General features: G+C 50.3%; 1 protein-coding gene across 1 annotated transcript in view; it reads left to right on the top strand.

Moving 5' to 3' along the window:
* The window catches only part of Lmnb1 (lamin B1), a 38,228-nt gene extending 27,167 nt beyond the window's left edge, over positions 1 to 11,061 (top strand). Inside the window, exons 7-11 of the mRNA XM_042674594.1 lie at positions 61 to 286; positions 1,973 to 2,077; positions 2,860 to 2,979; positions 6,490 to 6,597; positions 10,246 to 11,061. Of these exons, the coding sequence (XP_042530528.1) occupies positions 61 to 286; positions 1,973 to 2,077; positions 2,860 to 2,979; positions 6,490 to 6,597; positions 10,246 to 10,287 (601 nt within the window). The 3' untranslated portion in view covers positions 10,288 to 11,061. The remainder of the gene's footprint in view (positions 1 to 60; positions 287 to 1,972; positions 2,078 to 2,859; positions 2,980 to 6,489; positions 6,598 to 10,245) is intronic.
* The last annotated feature ends 5,907 nt before the right edge of the window (positions 11,062 to 16,968 follow it).

Raw genomic sequence — 16,968 nt, 5'->3', positions numbered from 1 at the left:
AAATTAAGGACACGCATTTGTATGTATTACCGGAATGAAAGTCTTCCTTTCCCCACATAGGCTGAAGCTGTCTCCAAGCCCTTCTTCTCGGGTGACCGTGTCCCGCGCGTCTTCGAGTCGCAGTGTCCGCTCCACTCGCGGGAAGCGGAAGAGAGTGGACGTGGAGGAGTCGGAGGCCAGCAGCAGCGTCAGCATCTCCCACTCCGCCTTCGCCACCGGCAGCGTGTGCATCGAGGAGATTGACGTGGATGGGAAGTTCATCCGCTTGAAGAACACTTCAGAGCAGGTAAAGGGATGCATGGGCCTGGCATGCCCCATTGTCGTCCCCCCCCCCCCCCCCCCCCCCCTCCAAGCCAGCCCTGCCGCATTGCCAGGCCGTGGAGCAATCGCAATAGCTCCTTATCTTTTATTGCCATTCATGCGTCTTCTGGGAATAAAGGTTTCCCTTCTGCTTTTCCCCTAAATTTATGAATAAGTCCAAATTCAAATAGGCTGAGGGAAAGGCTATGGGCTGTCGAAAGCTTCCTTCATTAAACTTTATACAGAGCCTGGGGCATTTTGTCACGGTGACTACGTACTATCTTCCCTCAGATTTGTGCCAGGCTGCTAGCATGGGGGCGATGGTGGCTGTTTTTCCACAGCTGTTCAGAAGCTTTATGAAAGCACACTGAGCCTGCACTGAGATATGTTGGAGAGCATTTTCCTCTAGCTAAATGACCAAACAAATGATAGTGATTTGATTCACCTCAAAAATAGCACGACTTCCAAAGTTTAAAGCTAGGTCTCAGGAGCTCCTGGCTGTGTCACGTAAGTGTAGTGGGGTGCTGGAAGGAGGGGAGCAAGTCTGGGGTGCAGTGTAGGTATGGAGGGGAGCAAGTCTGGGGTGAGTGTAGGTGTGGTGGGGTGCTGGAGGGGAGCAAGTCTGGGGTGAGTGTAGGTATGGAGGGGAGCAGGTCTGGGGTGAGTGTAGGTATGGTGGAGTGCTGGAAGGAGGGGAGCAAGTCTGGGGTGCAGTGTAGGTATAGTGGGGTGCTGGAGGGGAGCAAGTCTGGGGTGAGTGTAGGTGTGGTGGGGTCCTGGAGAGAGTGGAGCAGGTCTGGGGTGAGTGTAGGTGTAGTGGGGTTCCAGAGGGAGGGAGGGGAGTGAGTCTGGGGTGCAGGGCAGGTGTAGTGGGGTGCTGCAGGGAGGGGAGCAAGCCGGGGTGCAGTGTGTCACTGTGAAGCCATGTGCAGGCTTTGCCAGGCGTTGTGGACATGACTGGGCAGTCACTAACCATCTGCATGAGGATGGATAAACCATTGGAATAATTGAATAAGCGCCACAGTTCTGAGCCTAGAGACTAGGCCCTGCGAGCCCTTGGTCACAGGGTTAAAAACTCAGAACGAAACCCAGTATTGGTGGCCCACGCCTGTATCCCTAGCCACTCAGGAGGCTGAGACCTGAGCATTGTCAGTGTTGGTGGCCCACGCCTGTAACTCTAGCCACTCAGGAGGCTGAGACCTGAGCATTGTGGTTCGTAGGAAATCTGTGAGACTCTTAGCTCTGTTTACCCGCTAAAAAGCTGGAAGTGGGCTGGGAAGGTGGCTCAGTGGTAGAGTGCTTGCCTAGCATGCATGAAGCCCTGAGTTCGATTCCTCAGTACCACATACACAGAAAAAGCTAAAGTGGCGCTGTGGCTCAAGTGGTAGAGTGTTGGCCTTGAGCAAAAGAAGCTCAGGGACAGTGCCCACACCCTGAGTTCAAGCCCTAGGACTGGCAAAAATAAAAATGTTGGAAGTGTGGCAGAGTGCTAACCTTGAGCACAAAAGCTCAGGGACAGCACCCAAGCCCTATTCAAGCCCTGTGACTCGCAAATACCCCCTCCACCCCCCACCCCCCCAAAAAAAAGGACTGTAAAGGATACAGGTATTGGATTATTTCCTGATTTTCTATATATTCACAGTAACTTTGTTACCATTTGTTTTGTGAATAGGATCAACCAATGGGAGGCTGGGAGATGATCAGAAAAATAGGAGACACATCAGTCAGTTACAAATATACCTCAAGATATGTGCTAAAAGCTGGCCAGACTGTTACGGTAAGTGAATTTATTATCACTGAATTTCACGTCATTTGTGTTAAGTAACTGATTAATATTTCAGCAAAAACGGTCGGGCTGGGTTTGCGGCTGCGCGTTTGTGATGACCATACTTGGGAAGCGGAGGCAGGAGAATCTTAAGTTCCAAGATCAGTCTGGTCACTTAGTGAGACTCTCCAAACAGTTGCTCTAGGGAAGAGCATCTTTAAGATGGGCATACCTTTGACGACATGAGGGCATTACAATACAAGTACTGTTAAATTTTTTAAAAGTTTTCTTACTGAGAGTAGTCAGAGAGTTGATCTTTGAGTTCTTTTTGTTGACTTTGCACTTCATTAGTAGCTCATGTTTTAGGGCCATGTTCACCAGTGAATGAACTAGGGCTTGGCCTTGGAGCCTCGCACTCTCGCTTGACCTTTTTGTTCAAGGCTAGCTCTGCCATTTGAGCCACACTTCTGCTCCTGGCATTGTGCTGGTTAATTGGAGATAAGTCTTACGCAGTGTCTGCCTAGGCTGGCTTTGAACTGGGACCCTCAGATCTCAGCCTCCTGAGTAGCCAGAATCACCGGTGTAAGCTACCACTTAGCTTTTCCTGAATCAGTCGATTCACTAAACTAGAAGTTACCTAAATTTTGATAGAAAGCCAAAGAAGCCACCGGTTCCATGCAGAAGGCGGTTACTGTGACCGCTGGTGGCAGGTGTGCAGGAGTTCAGGTCACAGTGTTGCTGATCTTGGCGTGTGGGGGCTGGGTCTGTGGACTGATAGCCTCTCTCTTTTCCAGATTTGGGCCGCCAACGCTGGAGTCTCCGCCAGCCCGCCCACCGACCTCATCTGGAAGAACCAGAACTCATGGGGCACTGGTGAAGACGTGAGAGTCATACTGAAGAATTCTCAGGGAGAGGTATGGCCTGTCGCATTGTCCGCTTCCCCTGAAAGCTTAGTGTCTGAGAATGGCTTCTTTCAGAGTGAAATGTGAAGCATGGTGTTCATCGTGGTGAGGTAGGGTAGTTCAAGTCCTAGGAAATACTGCCATCTCTAGGAATAAGAGCCAGGAAGGTGGGAGGCAGACAGTAGAAGGTGTGGCCAGTGAATGAAGCAGGAGGAAAGCGGGGGGGGGGGGGGGGGGGGGGACGAGATGGACGTGGACGTGGTGCTGGAAGGCAGAGGGGAGTGTGGGAAAGGCGCGCCTGTGTCTCGCATCCTTCCTCCTGTGCTTGTTACTGGCCGTGCCAGCAGAGGCCCATTCTTCATCCCGCATTTCCTGACTGCTTTCTGAGGGATGTAATTTTTGGAAAGTCAGATCTGGATCTTCACGTTAGTTCAGGTAAATGCTGACCTTCTGTATGGATAGGAGGCGTTTGCAGAGCAAGTCCTGTTCCTGGCCCTCTTGCTCTTCCCTCGGCTGCAGCGGTCTGGTGTTCTGATGGCTCTGCAGAAGGAAGCAGGGTGCTCACCGTCTGCCCTGGTCTCAGGCTGGAAGTGATAGGGCATTGAACTGTCATTGTACATTGCACTACAGTTGTGTGCGATTTTGGGGTCTGTCTGGGGAAGTTCACCTCCGAACACATGATAGGTTTTGAAGGTGGGTGCAGTTTACAAGCTGGCAGCAATTCACAGAATGCCCGCTGAAGCCCTGGTCTCACTTCCTGCCTGGGGAATCCTGCCCACCCGTGGCTGACAGGATGCTCAAGTGTTAGTCAGATGCAGTGCCTTTGCTGGTAGCGCCCCCTGCTGGCCCAAACTAGCACAATTTCTCAAAAAACATGGTTAGAGGTGATGATTTGCCTTATTCCTAAAGCCTTGTTGGAGGTACGTGTGATGACCTGGGCTTCCTGTGAGCCCTGGGCCACGTCCCTACCTCTGCCCATCTTCCCTGGAGGATACTGCGATGCAGTAACTACTGTTTGGCAGGACGTATGCCTTGAAGCAGAGCTAGTCAACTTTAATTTTTTTTTTTTTTTTTGGGGGTCCGGTCGTGGTGCCTGAACTCTGGGCCTGGGCGCTGTCCCTCAGCTCTTCAGCTCAAGACTAGCGCTCTACCACTTGAGCCACAGCGCCACTTCCAGCTTTTTTCTTTTTGCTTATGTGGTGCTGAGGAATCGAACCCAGGGCCTCATGCATGCAAGGCAAGCGCTCTACCACTGAGCCACCTTCCCAGCCCTTTAATTTTTTTTTTAAATAGATTTTTGTCTTCTTGCTGTGGCATTGAACCTCGATCCTCAGATCTCAGCCTCTTGAGTAGCTAGGATTACAGACGTGAGCCACCAGCATGGGCCTGGCCTGCCATGTATCTCCTTCAGGTACGTGGTTAGCTTTAGGTACCTTGCTGAGAAATTTTTGAGATCTGTTAGTGTTTTGACTAATAAGTTTCTGGGCTAAGCATCCTCAGAACATTTTAGTTCTAATTTTCTTTTTAATCTAGATTTTGACTCACTTGTTTTCCATGCGGGCTCTGAATTCAATAAATTGGTTTGTAAATGTTTTCAAATGAAAAGTTCTTAGCAAGCAGGCTCAAATTTCAAGTAGTTACGTTGAAGTAATACATAATGAGTGACGTTGGGCCGGGCTGTTTCCTGAGCTGCCGGCCGAGTCTGCTGGTGTTGAGCTGCGGTGGGAGCTTCGTGAGCCAGTGCTGCACACGCACACGTGTCTGCTCTGTCACTAGTGGCTGGGGCTGAGTGTGACCACCCAAGACTTTGTCGCTCTTCATTCTCAGCTGGAAGGAGTCTAGGGAAGCAGTGTGTGGCCAGAGCTTCGTGAGATTCTTGTCTCTGTTGATACCTTGGTTCAAAGAATTAGTCTATTGAATTGATGATGGCAATCATGCTTTTAAAAAATTAGGTTAGGGCTGGGAAGGTGGCTCAGTGGTAGAGTGCTTGCTTTGCATGCATGAGGCCCTGGGTTCCATTCCTCAGTACCACATAAGCAGAAAAAAAAAAAAGCCAGAAGTGGTTCTGTGACTCAAGTGGTAGAGCGCTAGCCTTGAGCTGAAGAGCTGAGGGACAGCGCCCAGGCCCAGAGTTGAGGTCCACAATCAGACCCCCCCCAAAAAAAAAATTAGGTTAATGGCTGGGAAGGTGGCTTAGTGGTAGGGTGTTTGCCTGGCATGCATGAAACTCTGGGTTCAATTCCTCAGCACTATACACAGAAAAAGTCAGAGGTGGTGCGGTGGCTCAGGTGGTAGAGTGCTAACCTTGAGCAAAAAAGCAGCTCAGGGACAGTGCCCAAGCCCTGAGACTGGCAACAAAAAATTAGGTTGAAGTAGGCTTGGAAACTGATCCACATGTATAAAAATGGACTAATTTCACAGAATCGCAGTTGCTGGTGGGAGAAACTTCATGTACATGGGCCCCTCCCGCTCAGTCGACTTCTGCTGGCCAGGTGCCAGAGTCTCAGCCTGTTAAGCCTAGCTACTGAAACAGGGAGGAATGTGATTGGAATGCAGACTGGGCAAAACATCTGCAAAAATGTATCCTTCCAGTTACCCAGCAGAAAGCCAGGTTGAAGGCTTGACTGGAGGGTGGATCACTAACTCCCTGAGCTCAAGACCCTGAGTTCAAGCCCCAGTCCTGCCCTATCCCCCAAATCCTTCCTAGATCTGTACTTGTAGAATCTGTCCGTGGACATACTTCACGTTGAGCTTCATTTCTATGGCCCTGTGTCTTGGATGTCTTCCTCTTTCATTTTAAGCTTGCTGGGCTGTTCAGTTGCCGTGGAGTGATCCACCTCGAGCCACCTTTTGGGGGTGTGGGAAAGAACCGGGAAGCCTCTGGCCGCATGCGCAGGCCAGCCTGTTCATGTCAGTACACAGCACAGCCATCTGTGTTCCAGCCTTCAGGAGTGCTGTGTGCCTCCCCAGTGGGTGGCAGAGATCGTTTGTGTGCAGAGCACGTGTGCTGCTCGTAATTAGTGCTAATCCACTTTGCCAAGCAGCCCCTCAGAAGTAATGAAAGGAGCTGTCCTTCCCAGCTTGCTCCTCCGGTCCTGCCTCTGCTGCCCAGCATCCCCCAGATTGCAACAGCTGGCCCCCAGCTTCCTTCCATTCAGCATTTGTGTCGCACCTTGAAGATCTTGAGGCCAAAAATCATGTTGAGTTGTATAAAGAATTTAGTGTGCGGAAATCTTTCGTACAGAAAGAATTCTTCAGAAACAGTGGGAGAAAAGCATTGGAAACTTCCCAGTGGGCATTTCAAATTGGAGACTAGCAGCTCCCCTGCAGGGAAAATTTAAGGTCTGGGAAGTGCTGCTAATTATGCAAAAGTTCTTGTTCTGTAGCTAAAGCTGCTGCAGAACTGGCTTAAAAAGAAGTCCCTAATCCAGGAGGAATACTGTTTGTTAAGCACAGTAGGCCCTCCGCCTGCAGCCTTGGGATTTCAGGGGTGGTTTTGAATGTAAGCTTTCTTGGTTTTAGGAGGTTGCTCAAAGAAGTACAGTCTTTAAAACAACCATACCTGAAGAGGAAGAGGAGGAAGAAGAACCAGCTGCAGTGGCTGTGGAAGAAGAATATTTCCACCAGCAGGTATTTTGATTATTATTGTATGCAGGTCCCCTCCCCCTGTTACTTAATGAACTGGAGCAGTAGTCTGCTCTGATCTTTCCCAATTAATACTCAAGGTTACACTTTTAGGGGGGTGAGTAGAAAATACTAGCACACCCCCTTCTGTCATTCATAGTTCATTTTCGTCATTTATTTTCTAACGTACATACTACGTTATGGTGGGACATGTATACTGTTTATAAAATACTTATGGGCCAGTATGGTGGAGCACACCTATAATCCCAGCTGTCCTGGAGGCAGAGACCAGCTAGTGGTTTCACTTAAGCCCTTCAACAAACAAACCAGTGTAACGTGTGTAATCTCCAATCACTTGGGAGTCATTGATAAATGCAACATTTGAAAAAATGTTGAAAAAAATCACTAAAGCAGAAAATAGAGGACAGGATTCAAGTGGTGGAATGCCTTCTTTGCGTACTTAGGGCCTAAGTTCAAACCCAGTTCCCCTTCTTCCCCAAAACATACGGCTTGGATTGTATACTTTAAAACTTTGAAAACTTTAGCTCACTAAATCAGAACAAGCCGTTGCATATAAATGATAGGAGAAGGTAATACTCAGTTTCAGTATGAAACAAAAAATCCTGGCTATATTAAGTTCCTAATCAATATCTCATTACAAGATAGATTGCAGCTGATGCTTGGGCTTTTGAGAGCCCTTGAAATAAAAGAACTCCAAATTTGGTTTTAATTAATTGGATTGGAATTATGAATAACTAATGAGCCCTTCAGTTATGCCCTCAAATGGCTTGAGTTTGAGCGTTAATCAGTCCTGTGCCCTGTGCTCATAAGACTTAGCTCCACATCTTCAGGCTGATGAGCGAAGTTCGCTTTGCTTCATTGGCTTCATCTCTACTCTAAGGCAGCATTCTCTCATGCCTCACCCGGGTGACGGCCACTCCGGAGGGTCACACATGCCGTGGACGTCCACCTGGCTACCTTCTCATGCATTTGGAGGTGTAGTTATGGATGGTGGTTTACACCAGGCTTTCGCTAGAAGCAAGTACAGAATCCGTCCCCTCCCCTTGCTGGACATCACACTGAGCATGAGCAGAAAGAAGTCACACGATGCTTTGCACTCGCTTGCTACAGGAGTGTCGGCAGGGGGGGATGGGCGCCTGGGGAGCACAATTCTGGAAAGAGTGCGTGTGCCATAGTTGGAGTGGTGGAGATTGTTTGGGCAGTAGCACGCAGTGGTGGTGCTGTGTGGCTACATTGTTAACAAGCCGTCCCAAACTCGGCTCAAAAGCAGTGGCTTCTCTCTTGCCTGGATGCTTTGATGTGACCAGACCACACAGCAGAGCAAGTTCATCAGAGTTGCCTTGAGTCATGAGCGCGGCTGCCTCTGGAATATTCCTGAGGGCTCAGGCTTGTGTGGCTCCTGATGAGTAGTAGGTAAGTTAGACCAGGCTGCTGACCACGTAGCAGCTGGCGCAGAGTGGAAATGTCCCCATGGTTGTTTAGGGGTGGTCCTGCATTCTAGGAATGTGCTCTACCACTGGCCTGCACCCATGCGCTGCTGTAGTGATGGTTAAGGTGCGAGGGCCGCGTTGTCTGTCTGCCTGTCCCACCTGCACTGCCCCGGTGGGGTTAGAAATGAGGCTGAAAGGTTTGAGGCTGACAACTCTGTAGTGAGTTCCAGGGGGGGGATGGACACCCCTTTAGTCTAGAATGCCACCGGGCCGGGAGTCGAGGGGTGGGCGGTGAGGGGCCTGCAGAGGGTGGAGGGAGCAGGTAGGCTCGCGACCGAGCTCGGGGGGCGGCGCGCGGCGGGGGGCGGCGCGCGGCGGGGGGGGGCGCGCGGCGGGGGGCGGCGCGCGGCTGTGTACGGCAGGCAGCAGTGTCCGTGGCGCCCCGGGTTGGCGGGTGGATCCAGCGAGCGAGGGATTCAAGGGCTTTGGTGGCCTTCGGAGACTCGGGTTTAGCCCGGTCCGTGGCGAGTGGATCCTGCCGCGTGGGACGGACGTGGCGGGTCAGGAAGGAGTGCACGCGAGGCGCGCAGCTTGGGCGAGGCTGCGGGACGGTGGCGCTCCGCGCGTGCGGATGACGTCAGAGCCACAGAGGCTGCAGGACGGTGGCGCCCCGCGCGTGCGGATGACGTCAGCCACAGAGAGGCTGCTGGACGGTGGCGCTCCGCGTGTGCGGATGACGTCAGAGCCACAGAGAGGCTGCGGGACGGTGGCGCCCCGCGCGTGCGGATGACGTCAGAGCCACAGGCTGCTGGACGGTGGCGCTCCGCGCGTGCGGATGACGTCGGAGCCGCAGAGAGACGTTCCTTAATCCAGATCAGCTTTAAACGCGAGTCAGCTCAGAGCAGGGAGCGTGGGCTGGCGGCCTGGCGTGGAGCTGGCGCCTATCTGGGGAAGAAGCGGTAGGGGAGGGTGGGAGGACGGGGAAGCCGAGCTCTGTGGAGGGCTGTGGCGCGCTGTGGAGCGCTGTGACGCTCTGTGGAGGGGTGTGGAGGGCTGTGGCGCTCTGTGGAGGGGTGTGGAGGGCTGTGGCGCTCTGTGGAGGGGTGTGGAGGGCTGTGGCGCTCTGTGGAGGGGTGTGGAGCGCTGTGGCGCTCTGTGGAGGGGTGTGGCGGGCTGTGACGCTCTGTGGAGGGCTGTGGCGCTCTGTGGAGGGGTGTGGCGCGCTGTGGAGGGCTGTGGCGCTCTGTGGAGGGGTGTGGAGGGCTGTGGCGCTCTGTGGAGGGGTGTGGAGGGCTGTGGCGCTCTGTGGAGGGGTGTGGCGGGCTGTGGCGCTCTGTGGAGGGGTGTGGAGCGCTGTGACGCTCTGTGGAGGGCTGTGGCGCTCTGTGGAGGGGTGTGGCGCGCTGTGGCGCGCTGTGGAGGGCTGTGGCGCTCTGTGGAGGGGTGTGGAGGGCTGTGGCGCTCTGTGGAGGGGTGTGGAGGGCTGTGGCGCTCTGTGGAGGGGTGTGGAGGGCTGTGACGCTCTGTGGCGCGCTGTGGAGGGCTGTGGCGCTCTGTGGAGGGGTGTGGAGGGGTGTGGCGCTCTGTGGAGGGCTGTGGCGCTCTGTGGAGGGGTGTGGCGGGCTGTGGCGCTCTGTGGAGGGGTGTGGAGGGCTGTGGCGCTCTGTGGAGGGCTGTGGCGCTCTGTGGAGGGGTGTGGAGCGCTGTGGCGCTCTGTGGAGGGGTGTGGAGCGCTGTGACGCTCTGTGGAGGGCTGTGGCGCTCTGTGGAGGGGTGTGGCGCGCTGTGGCGCGCTGTGGAGGGCTGTGGCGCTCTGTGGAGGGGTGTGGAGGGCTGTGGCGCTCTGTGGAGGGGTGTGGAGGGCTGTGGCGCTCTGTGGAGGGGTGTGGAGGGCTGTGACGCTCTGTGGCGCGCTGTGGAGGGCTGTGGCGCTCTGTGGAGGGGTGTGGAGGGGTGTGGCGCTCTGTGGAGGGGTGTGGCACTCTGTGACGCGCTGTGGCGGGCTGTGGCGCGCTGTGGCGCGCTGTGGAGGGCTGTGGCGCTCTGTGGAGGGGTGTGGAGGGCTGTGGCGCGCTGTGGAGGGCTGTGACGGGCTGTGGCGGGCTGTGGCGCGCTGTGGCGCGCTGTGGAGGGCTGTGGCGCGCAGGCCCGCTGGCGGAGGCGAGAGGTTCCTGGTCACTGACTTCCTTCTCTTTCACCCCAGGGAGCCCCAAGAGCCTCCAACCGAAGCTGTGCAATTATGTGAACTCGCGAGCCCGCGGTCTTCCGAGAAGCATGGTAATCCTTACGCAGTGCAGAGCCTTCCCAGAGCACAGAGTATTTTTGTATTTCCTTTATGTGAATTTTTAAGCTGCGAATCTGATGGCCTTAATTTCCTTTTCCACACTGAAAGTTTTGTAAGAGAACCATATCCGTACACCTTGTTGCAAGATGTGAATTACCGACACTGAACTAGCTAACTGTACTGTTTGTCATGGTTTCCTCAGTTTTTTTAAATGCATTTTTTTGGCTTTTTATTTTTATTTTTTTTATATGCACGTATGTGGAATTTTTTTTTTTCTTCTCAGTTCTTAGGAGAATGGGTCAGGAGGGTAAATAACCACTGTGTCTGGGGATAATTTGGAGATTGCTCATCTAGAATAGCAATCTGCTCTTGATTCTTCTCTGCTCTATTAGAAACGGTGCTGTGAGGGAGGGAGGCATTTTTCATTATATTGAATTTTTGTACTGAATTTTTTTGTAATACGCAATCAAGATGACAATTTTTTTTAAATAGAAAAGAAAAATTTTGTAAGAAGGCAATATTAACCTAATCATCATGTAAGCACTCTGGATGAAGGATTCCGCAAACCTTTGTTTTATGGTCACTTCTCTTAGATTCTTAATTCATGAAAGGAAGGGAGGGGGGTGGAGAGGGGAGGGGTGCTCTATAAATGCATTAGTTGTGTTTTTTTAAGATAGCGTAACATGCTTAAATTTCTTATGTGACATTAACAAATAAAAAGATGTTTTAATATGATTTTACTGTCATTTTGTGTGTGTGTTCTGGGGTTCAAACTCAAGGCCTAGGCACTGCCCTTGAGTTTTTGTGCTCAAGGCTAGTGCTCTACCACTTCAGCCAGAGCTCCACTTCTGGCTGTTTTGGTAGTTAATTGGAGGTAAGAGTCTCATGGGCTTCCCTACCTGGGCTAGCTTTGAACTGATCATCAGATTTCAGCTTCCTGAATAGTTAGGATGATAGGATGACAGGCATGAACCACGGGTGCTTGACTGACTTATTCTTGGTGTTTTTTTGTTGTTGTTGTTGGTGTTGTTGTTTTGCAGGGCCTGAGCTCTGTTTTTGAGCCTCTCTGTTCAAGGCTACCTACCACTTGAGCCACGGCACCACTTCCAGTTTTCTGGAGATAAGAGTCTTATGGACTTTCCTGACTGGACTGGCTTTGAACTACAATAATCAGATCTCAGCATCCTGAGTAGTTAGGATGACAGTTGTGAGCCACAGGTGCCCAACTTTGTTGTTGTTGTTGTTGTTAAACCAAACCAAAAAACAAAAAACCCTCTTTTCAAACAGGCTGTGAGGATTGTGGTTCAAAGCCAGCCAGGCAGGAAAATCCACGAGATTCTCCAATTAACCAATGAAAAGCCAGAAGTGCTAGCCTTAAGCAAAAAGAGGTAAGGGATAGTGTTCAGGCTGAGTTCAAGCAAGCCCCAATTCTGGCACATGGGAATATACACGCACATGCACATACGCACGAATGTTGTTGACTCTACCATGTCAGATTCCTTATTATACTTTTAATTTCCCCAGCTGCTGTCACACATGAGATCTGCCAGCCTCAACCTCGCGCTAGGATGCCAGGCTTGGTGGCACCAGTCTAATTAATGCCCAGCTAACTAGGCCTTTTCACTAGTCAACAGTGGGGCTGTCCAGATTTTCTTATGGGAAACTGTATTGGAAGAAAACTACATTGCTATTGGAAGGAAAAATGAAAATACTAATATTTTAGAGTCTTTTGCTGTTGAGGGACAGGGGGGAAGAAAATAAGTAAAACCCATTTTATAGAGGAATAACTGAATGGTAGGAAATAAAAGGTGTTCTGTTGGGTAATGGTAATAAGGGTGTGGCTAGTGTGGTTTGGGTTTTGTTAGCATAGGCAGGTCTTCTGGCTGGTGCAGAATGTGTGAGGCCGGCCTGGGACACAGGCGATCTCAGGTGCTAAGCTGGTCTTTCAGACCCAGTTTGTGCCGCCCTCTTACACATTCCTGCAGTGAGCAGCTGTGCAGAGACTACCAGCTTCACTTGAAAAGAGCTCACAAAACCCCAAATTACTGTGTTCCAGAGATGAAGTGTGCGCTCTGGAGCTGTCGTAGACAGGAGATACATGCCAGGTCAGGAGTCCTGACTGGCGAAGCAGATAAAACCATAGCATCTCCACACAGATTTGTCTTGAGGAGCCATGTTTGTGAAACGTTTTGCCACAAGATGGGGTTCTTTTCATCAAACATATTGCAGGTGCTTTATTATAAGGTTATAAAAATCAACACTTTAATTAGGCAGTGAGAAAAGCTGGCAGTTGTAATACAGTAGAATTGTATAGTGTCTGGTGATACTTAGAATAAAAATCCAGGACTGGACATTTAAGTAATGGGTGCCCCAGGCTGGGTAGCAGGACGACTTTGTTGACTGTTTACACAAACTCAGTATTTTCTGGAATTGAGCAGCAAACACTGAGCCATTAGAGGTCTTGAAATCGTGTCTCTATAGGTGGTTGTTAGGTAAACAGCATGTAAATCTGAACACAGTTTCAAGTATTTTGGAGCACACACAGCACCTTTTGTCCGTGTGCCTTCTGTGTTCTGGTTTTTTGTTTTTTTTTGGGGTCCAGTTGTGGGGCCTGAACTCTGGGCCTGGGCGCTGTCCCTCAGCTCTTCAGCTCAAAGCTAGTGCTGTACCACTTGAGCCACAGCGCCACTTCCGGCTTTTTTCTTTTTGCTTATGTGGTGCTGAGGAATCGAACTCAGGGCCTCAGGCATGCAAGGCAAGCGCTCTACCACTGAGCCACCTTCCCAGCCCCATGTGTTCTGGTTTTACCATTGTGTTTCGATAAAGACTTTCACTCCTCGCATCTTCACTAAGATATCTCCACTAAGAACATTCTCAGTACATTTTTTGTTGTTTTAGGTTTGAACTCAGGGCCTGGGCACTGTCCCTCAGCGTTTTTGTTCAAGGCTGAAGCTCTAACCACTTGAACCACAGCTCCACTTTGAGCTTTTTTTTGGCTAGTGGTTAATTGGAGATAAGAGCCACATGGACTTGGCTGTCCAGTTGGCTTCAAACCTTGATTCTCAGATCTCAGTCTGCTGAGTAATGAGGTGTGAGCCACCAATGCAAGTGTTTTTTTTTTTTTTTTTTTGGAAAATTATCTCACCTCATTCTTGGTTCTTAGCGATTTCTTTAGCCTTACATTGAATATCTTAGCTTTCTCTGTGCTATCTTAGTAATACCTTATTTATTTCAACTAAATCTGTCTTCAGTCTGCCTAGCTCTTGGTTGATCCAGTTTCTAACTTCATTTACTTCTCATTTCTGAAGTTGGCTGTGATTCTTTTTCAGATTTTTCTGTGCTTTAAAAAATTTCTATTTGAAAACCACTTTAAGGTTGTGCTATTTTAATCCAGGCAGAAGCATTGTGAAGGCCAGCTGGAGAAAAGCAGTGGCAGAGCCCTAGCTCAGAACAAAAGGACTGTCTGTACTTGGCTTACGCGGTAGGCCGCTTCTCTGGCACGTACACTGGCACATACATGCTTGGGTCCAGTCCTCAACACCATAAAGCCAAACCCTTCAGTCATTGATTTTATAGTCCTGATACTTGTGTTCTAGGGAACTCATTAACTCTTCCTCCTGGGGCTTTTAGGATTGTGAGCGCATCTCCAACAAAGGCTGTCTGGAGAGAGTCACATGGCAGGGTTTTGGTGCATCTGGTCTACTCCAGAGTTGATGGAGCATCCCTGGTCCATCCTGGTGATGTGTTTTCTTGGCTTATGGTATAAGCCTTAAGCTTGGGATCCTGTTTTTCTTAGGCGAGTTACCTGAACACTCAGGTAAGTCCCTTGGCTTCTGCTCTGGGTTGGGAGGCCGTGTGTGGCGATGTAGGGTGTGGGAGCACTGGGGGTTCTTGGCTTCTAGCACGCTCTCCATTCTATATCTGTCCTGCCTTCCTTGGGCCCAAAACCATGTTTCCCACCCGATCACCACTTTTAGGCATCAGATTTCAGGTTTTTTCTTTGAGTTGGTCCTGGGGCTTGAAGAAGGTTCCTGGGTGTTCTCTCAGATTATTTGCACTCTACCATTTGAGCCACAGCTCTTCTGCCTTTTTGGCAATTAATTGGAGATAAAAGTCTCACAGACTTTCCTTCTGGGGCTGGCTTTGAACCATGACGCTCAGATTTCAGCCTTGTGAGTAGTTAGGATTACAGGCGTAAGCCATGGGCACCTGGTCACATTTCACATTTGGAGGTTTCTGTGATGCCTGGAAATTTCTAGGTTTTTCTCTTAAGCTTGGCTCTATAGTAAAACAATTTATTCTGTTTTAGTGGAATGAAGGGGGTGTATGTGTATCTTTCTAAATCATTGTCCTCTTACGTTCAGTGGCTTCTTCCAGCCTACTCATCACATCTAACATTACAGAGAAATTGATTTGAAAAGCACATTTTAAAATGAGAGAGGTTTTAAAAAAATCCTCTAGTTAATTCCATCTGGTTCATTGGCTTGACATGAAGTAGCAGTATGAATGCGAATTTTTAAGAGGTGCTGAGGGTTGGGGGTGAGGGGCGATGGGTTGCTAGAGGTCACCTTTTGAGTCAAGAAGAGAGGGCCTGGTATCATAATGTTTACATTGCCAGAGCCTCACATTCTGAAGTTGGAATGTCTCCTTTTTTTCTGCATGCCTTCCTAACGGGACTGTCAAACCAAATGGATGAGAATGAGGGAAATGTTAAAGACAAACATACGAAAAATACCCGAAGTCTTACTTGAAGTTATTAAGAGGAATGACAGTCACATGTGTTGAGCTGGAATATTAGTGGAGGATGGCTGGGAGCCGCTGCTGCTTGGCTATTCCAGAGGGTCACCACAAGGGGGCGGTAGAGCAACGGCTATTTGCCATGCCTTTTGCCTTTTCCACAAGAATGCTTTTTCCTTCACAGCACAGTAAATCCTGTCCTCTGCTGACTTTCTCCAGAGACAAAACACACCTGATTTAAGGAGACAGCCCATCCAGGAGCCTAATTACTTATAAGATTATAAAAATCAACACTTTAATTAGGTAGTGAGAAAAGCTGGCAGTTGTAATACAGTAGACTTGAAGAGCATCTGGTGATACTTACAATAAGAATCCAGCACTCGATGTAAGTAATGGGTGCCCCAGGATGGGTAAATAAAACACATTCGTCCAGATTGATTGTGTGAGTTTCCTCCAGCAACTGGAGTTGGAATTATCCGTTTAAAGGGCAGCCAAGTTTGCTCTTAAAGAGGCGCGCTCCATTTCCATGGTTGCTTTTTTTTTTTTTTAAACCACATTACTGCGTTATTCTGCTAGAGTTGCAGCCTCAGTCCTTGAGGTTGACATCTTTGATTTCAAATAAATCCCACCTACTTTTATTGACACTGGTGGTACTTGGCCTGTGCCAGTGTGATGTCCAAACGTTTGCCTTTCTCCATGGTCTGGCCTGGGCAGATTGCATGTGCAGCTGTGCCAGGCCAGAGGTCTTTTTGCGAGGTTCACTTACTTTTTTTGGCCTTTCTGTCTGAGTATTCTCAAGCGGTCAGGTTTGGTCTGCAGAATACACACGCACATTCCACTCCAGCCCTCTGATGGTCTTAAGTCCCATGACATAAGTTTGGCCACAGTGCTAGCCAGTGTCCAGTGAGAATCAGCGGGAGCCACAGATGTCTCATTGTGCTGTGGCTGGGAACTGGCTTTCTAGCATCATGGCTGAGCCTGGTCTCCAAGATGACTGCTCATTATCAACTTTCCCAAGCTCTGAGTGCCAGCCCCCTTGTTCCCCTTCCTCCCTTCCCTGCATTCTCCACATCTGAGTCAAGGAGCCTCCTGGGCTGGGCGGCCCTGAAAAATACATTACTTTTTGACTTAGCCCTTGGCATTTGTTCCTTGTCTTTCAGAGGCTGGGGGCAGGGCCTTGCTTTCCTCACCCTCTGCCAGCTTCCTGTGCCTTTGTCCTGCTGGGTCCGAGACTTTCCCAGCCATCTAGGCAGACCATTTCTCTTTTTAAGTTCCAGGCCTGTTAAGAGAGAAGTTATTAGGAAATTTGTACCTTGGGAAAAAAATGCAAGAGCTGAAAAAGTCATTCTTCCTCCAAAGAAAAGTGTTGGGCCAGCCTCCAGCCTCCAGCCTCCAGTCTTGGAGACGCTGGCAGGGACTACAGGAAGGCAAGTGCTGTGATTCCAGGCCTGGGGAGAAGGTTCTGGGTGTCTCAGATGACCTAATGCCAAAAATTCCACAGGAAGATGGAAGCAGGGTCAGTAAGTCCTCCCATGCAGCCGGGTGACACTGCGACTTGAATCAGGAGTGGACAGGAGTGGGTTCTGGGCAGGGAAGCACACACGGTGATGGCCGGGCTTTCCTGGCCTTTCGTGGGATCCTCGTTTTCACATAGGAAAAGAGCGACCATTCGGTGATCACAGTGCAGCTTGCAACATCACTCTGCCCACCAAACCCCATCAGCTGAGTGCTGCTGGTGTGGCCTGCAGTTGAGAGAAGGGCCCCGAGGTGTCTCTCACCCCTTTGGCAGCCGTGTGCCGCAGGACTGAGGTTGGCCAGGCACTGCTGGACGGATGGGAACGTGAACATGAGAGCGAGTCCTGTGCTTGAAGAGCCCCACTTCTCACAGCTCCAGGTGTGCCTTTC

This window comes from Dipodomys spectabilis, unplaced genomic scaffold (genome assembly GCF_019054845.1).
Source record: "Dipodomys spectabilis isolate Male_0828 unplaced genomic scaffold, ASM1905484v1 ptg000019l, whole genome shotgun sequence".
NCBI classification, from domain to species: domain Eukaryota; kingdom Metazoa; phylum Chordata; class Mammalia; order Rodentia; family Heteromyidae; genus Dipodomys; species Dipodomys spectabilis.
Note: the sequence above shows the minus strand (reverse complement) of the source record. Positions and strands in the feature narration are given on the sequence as shown.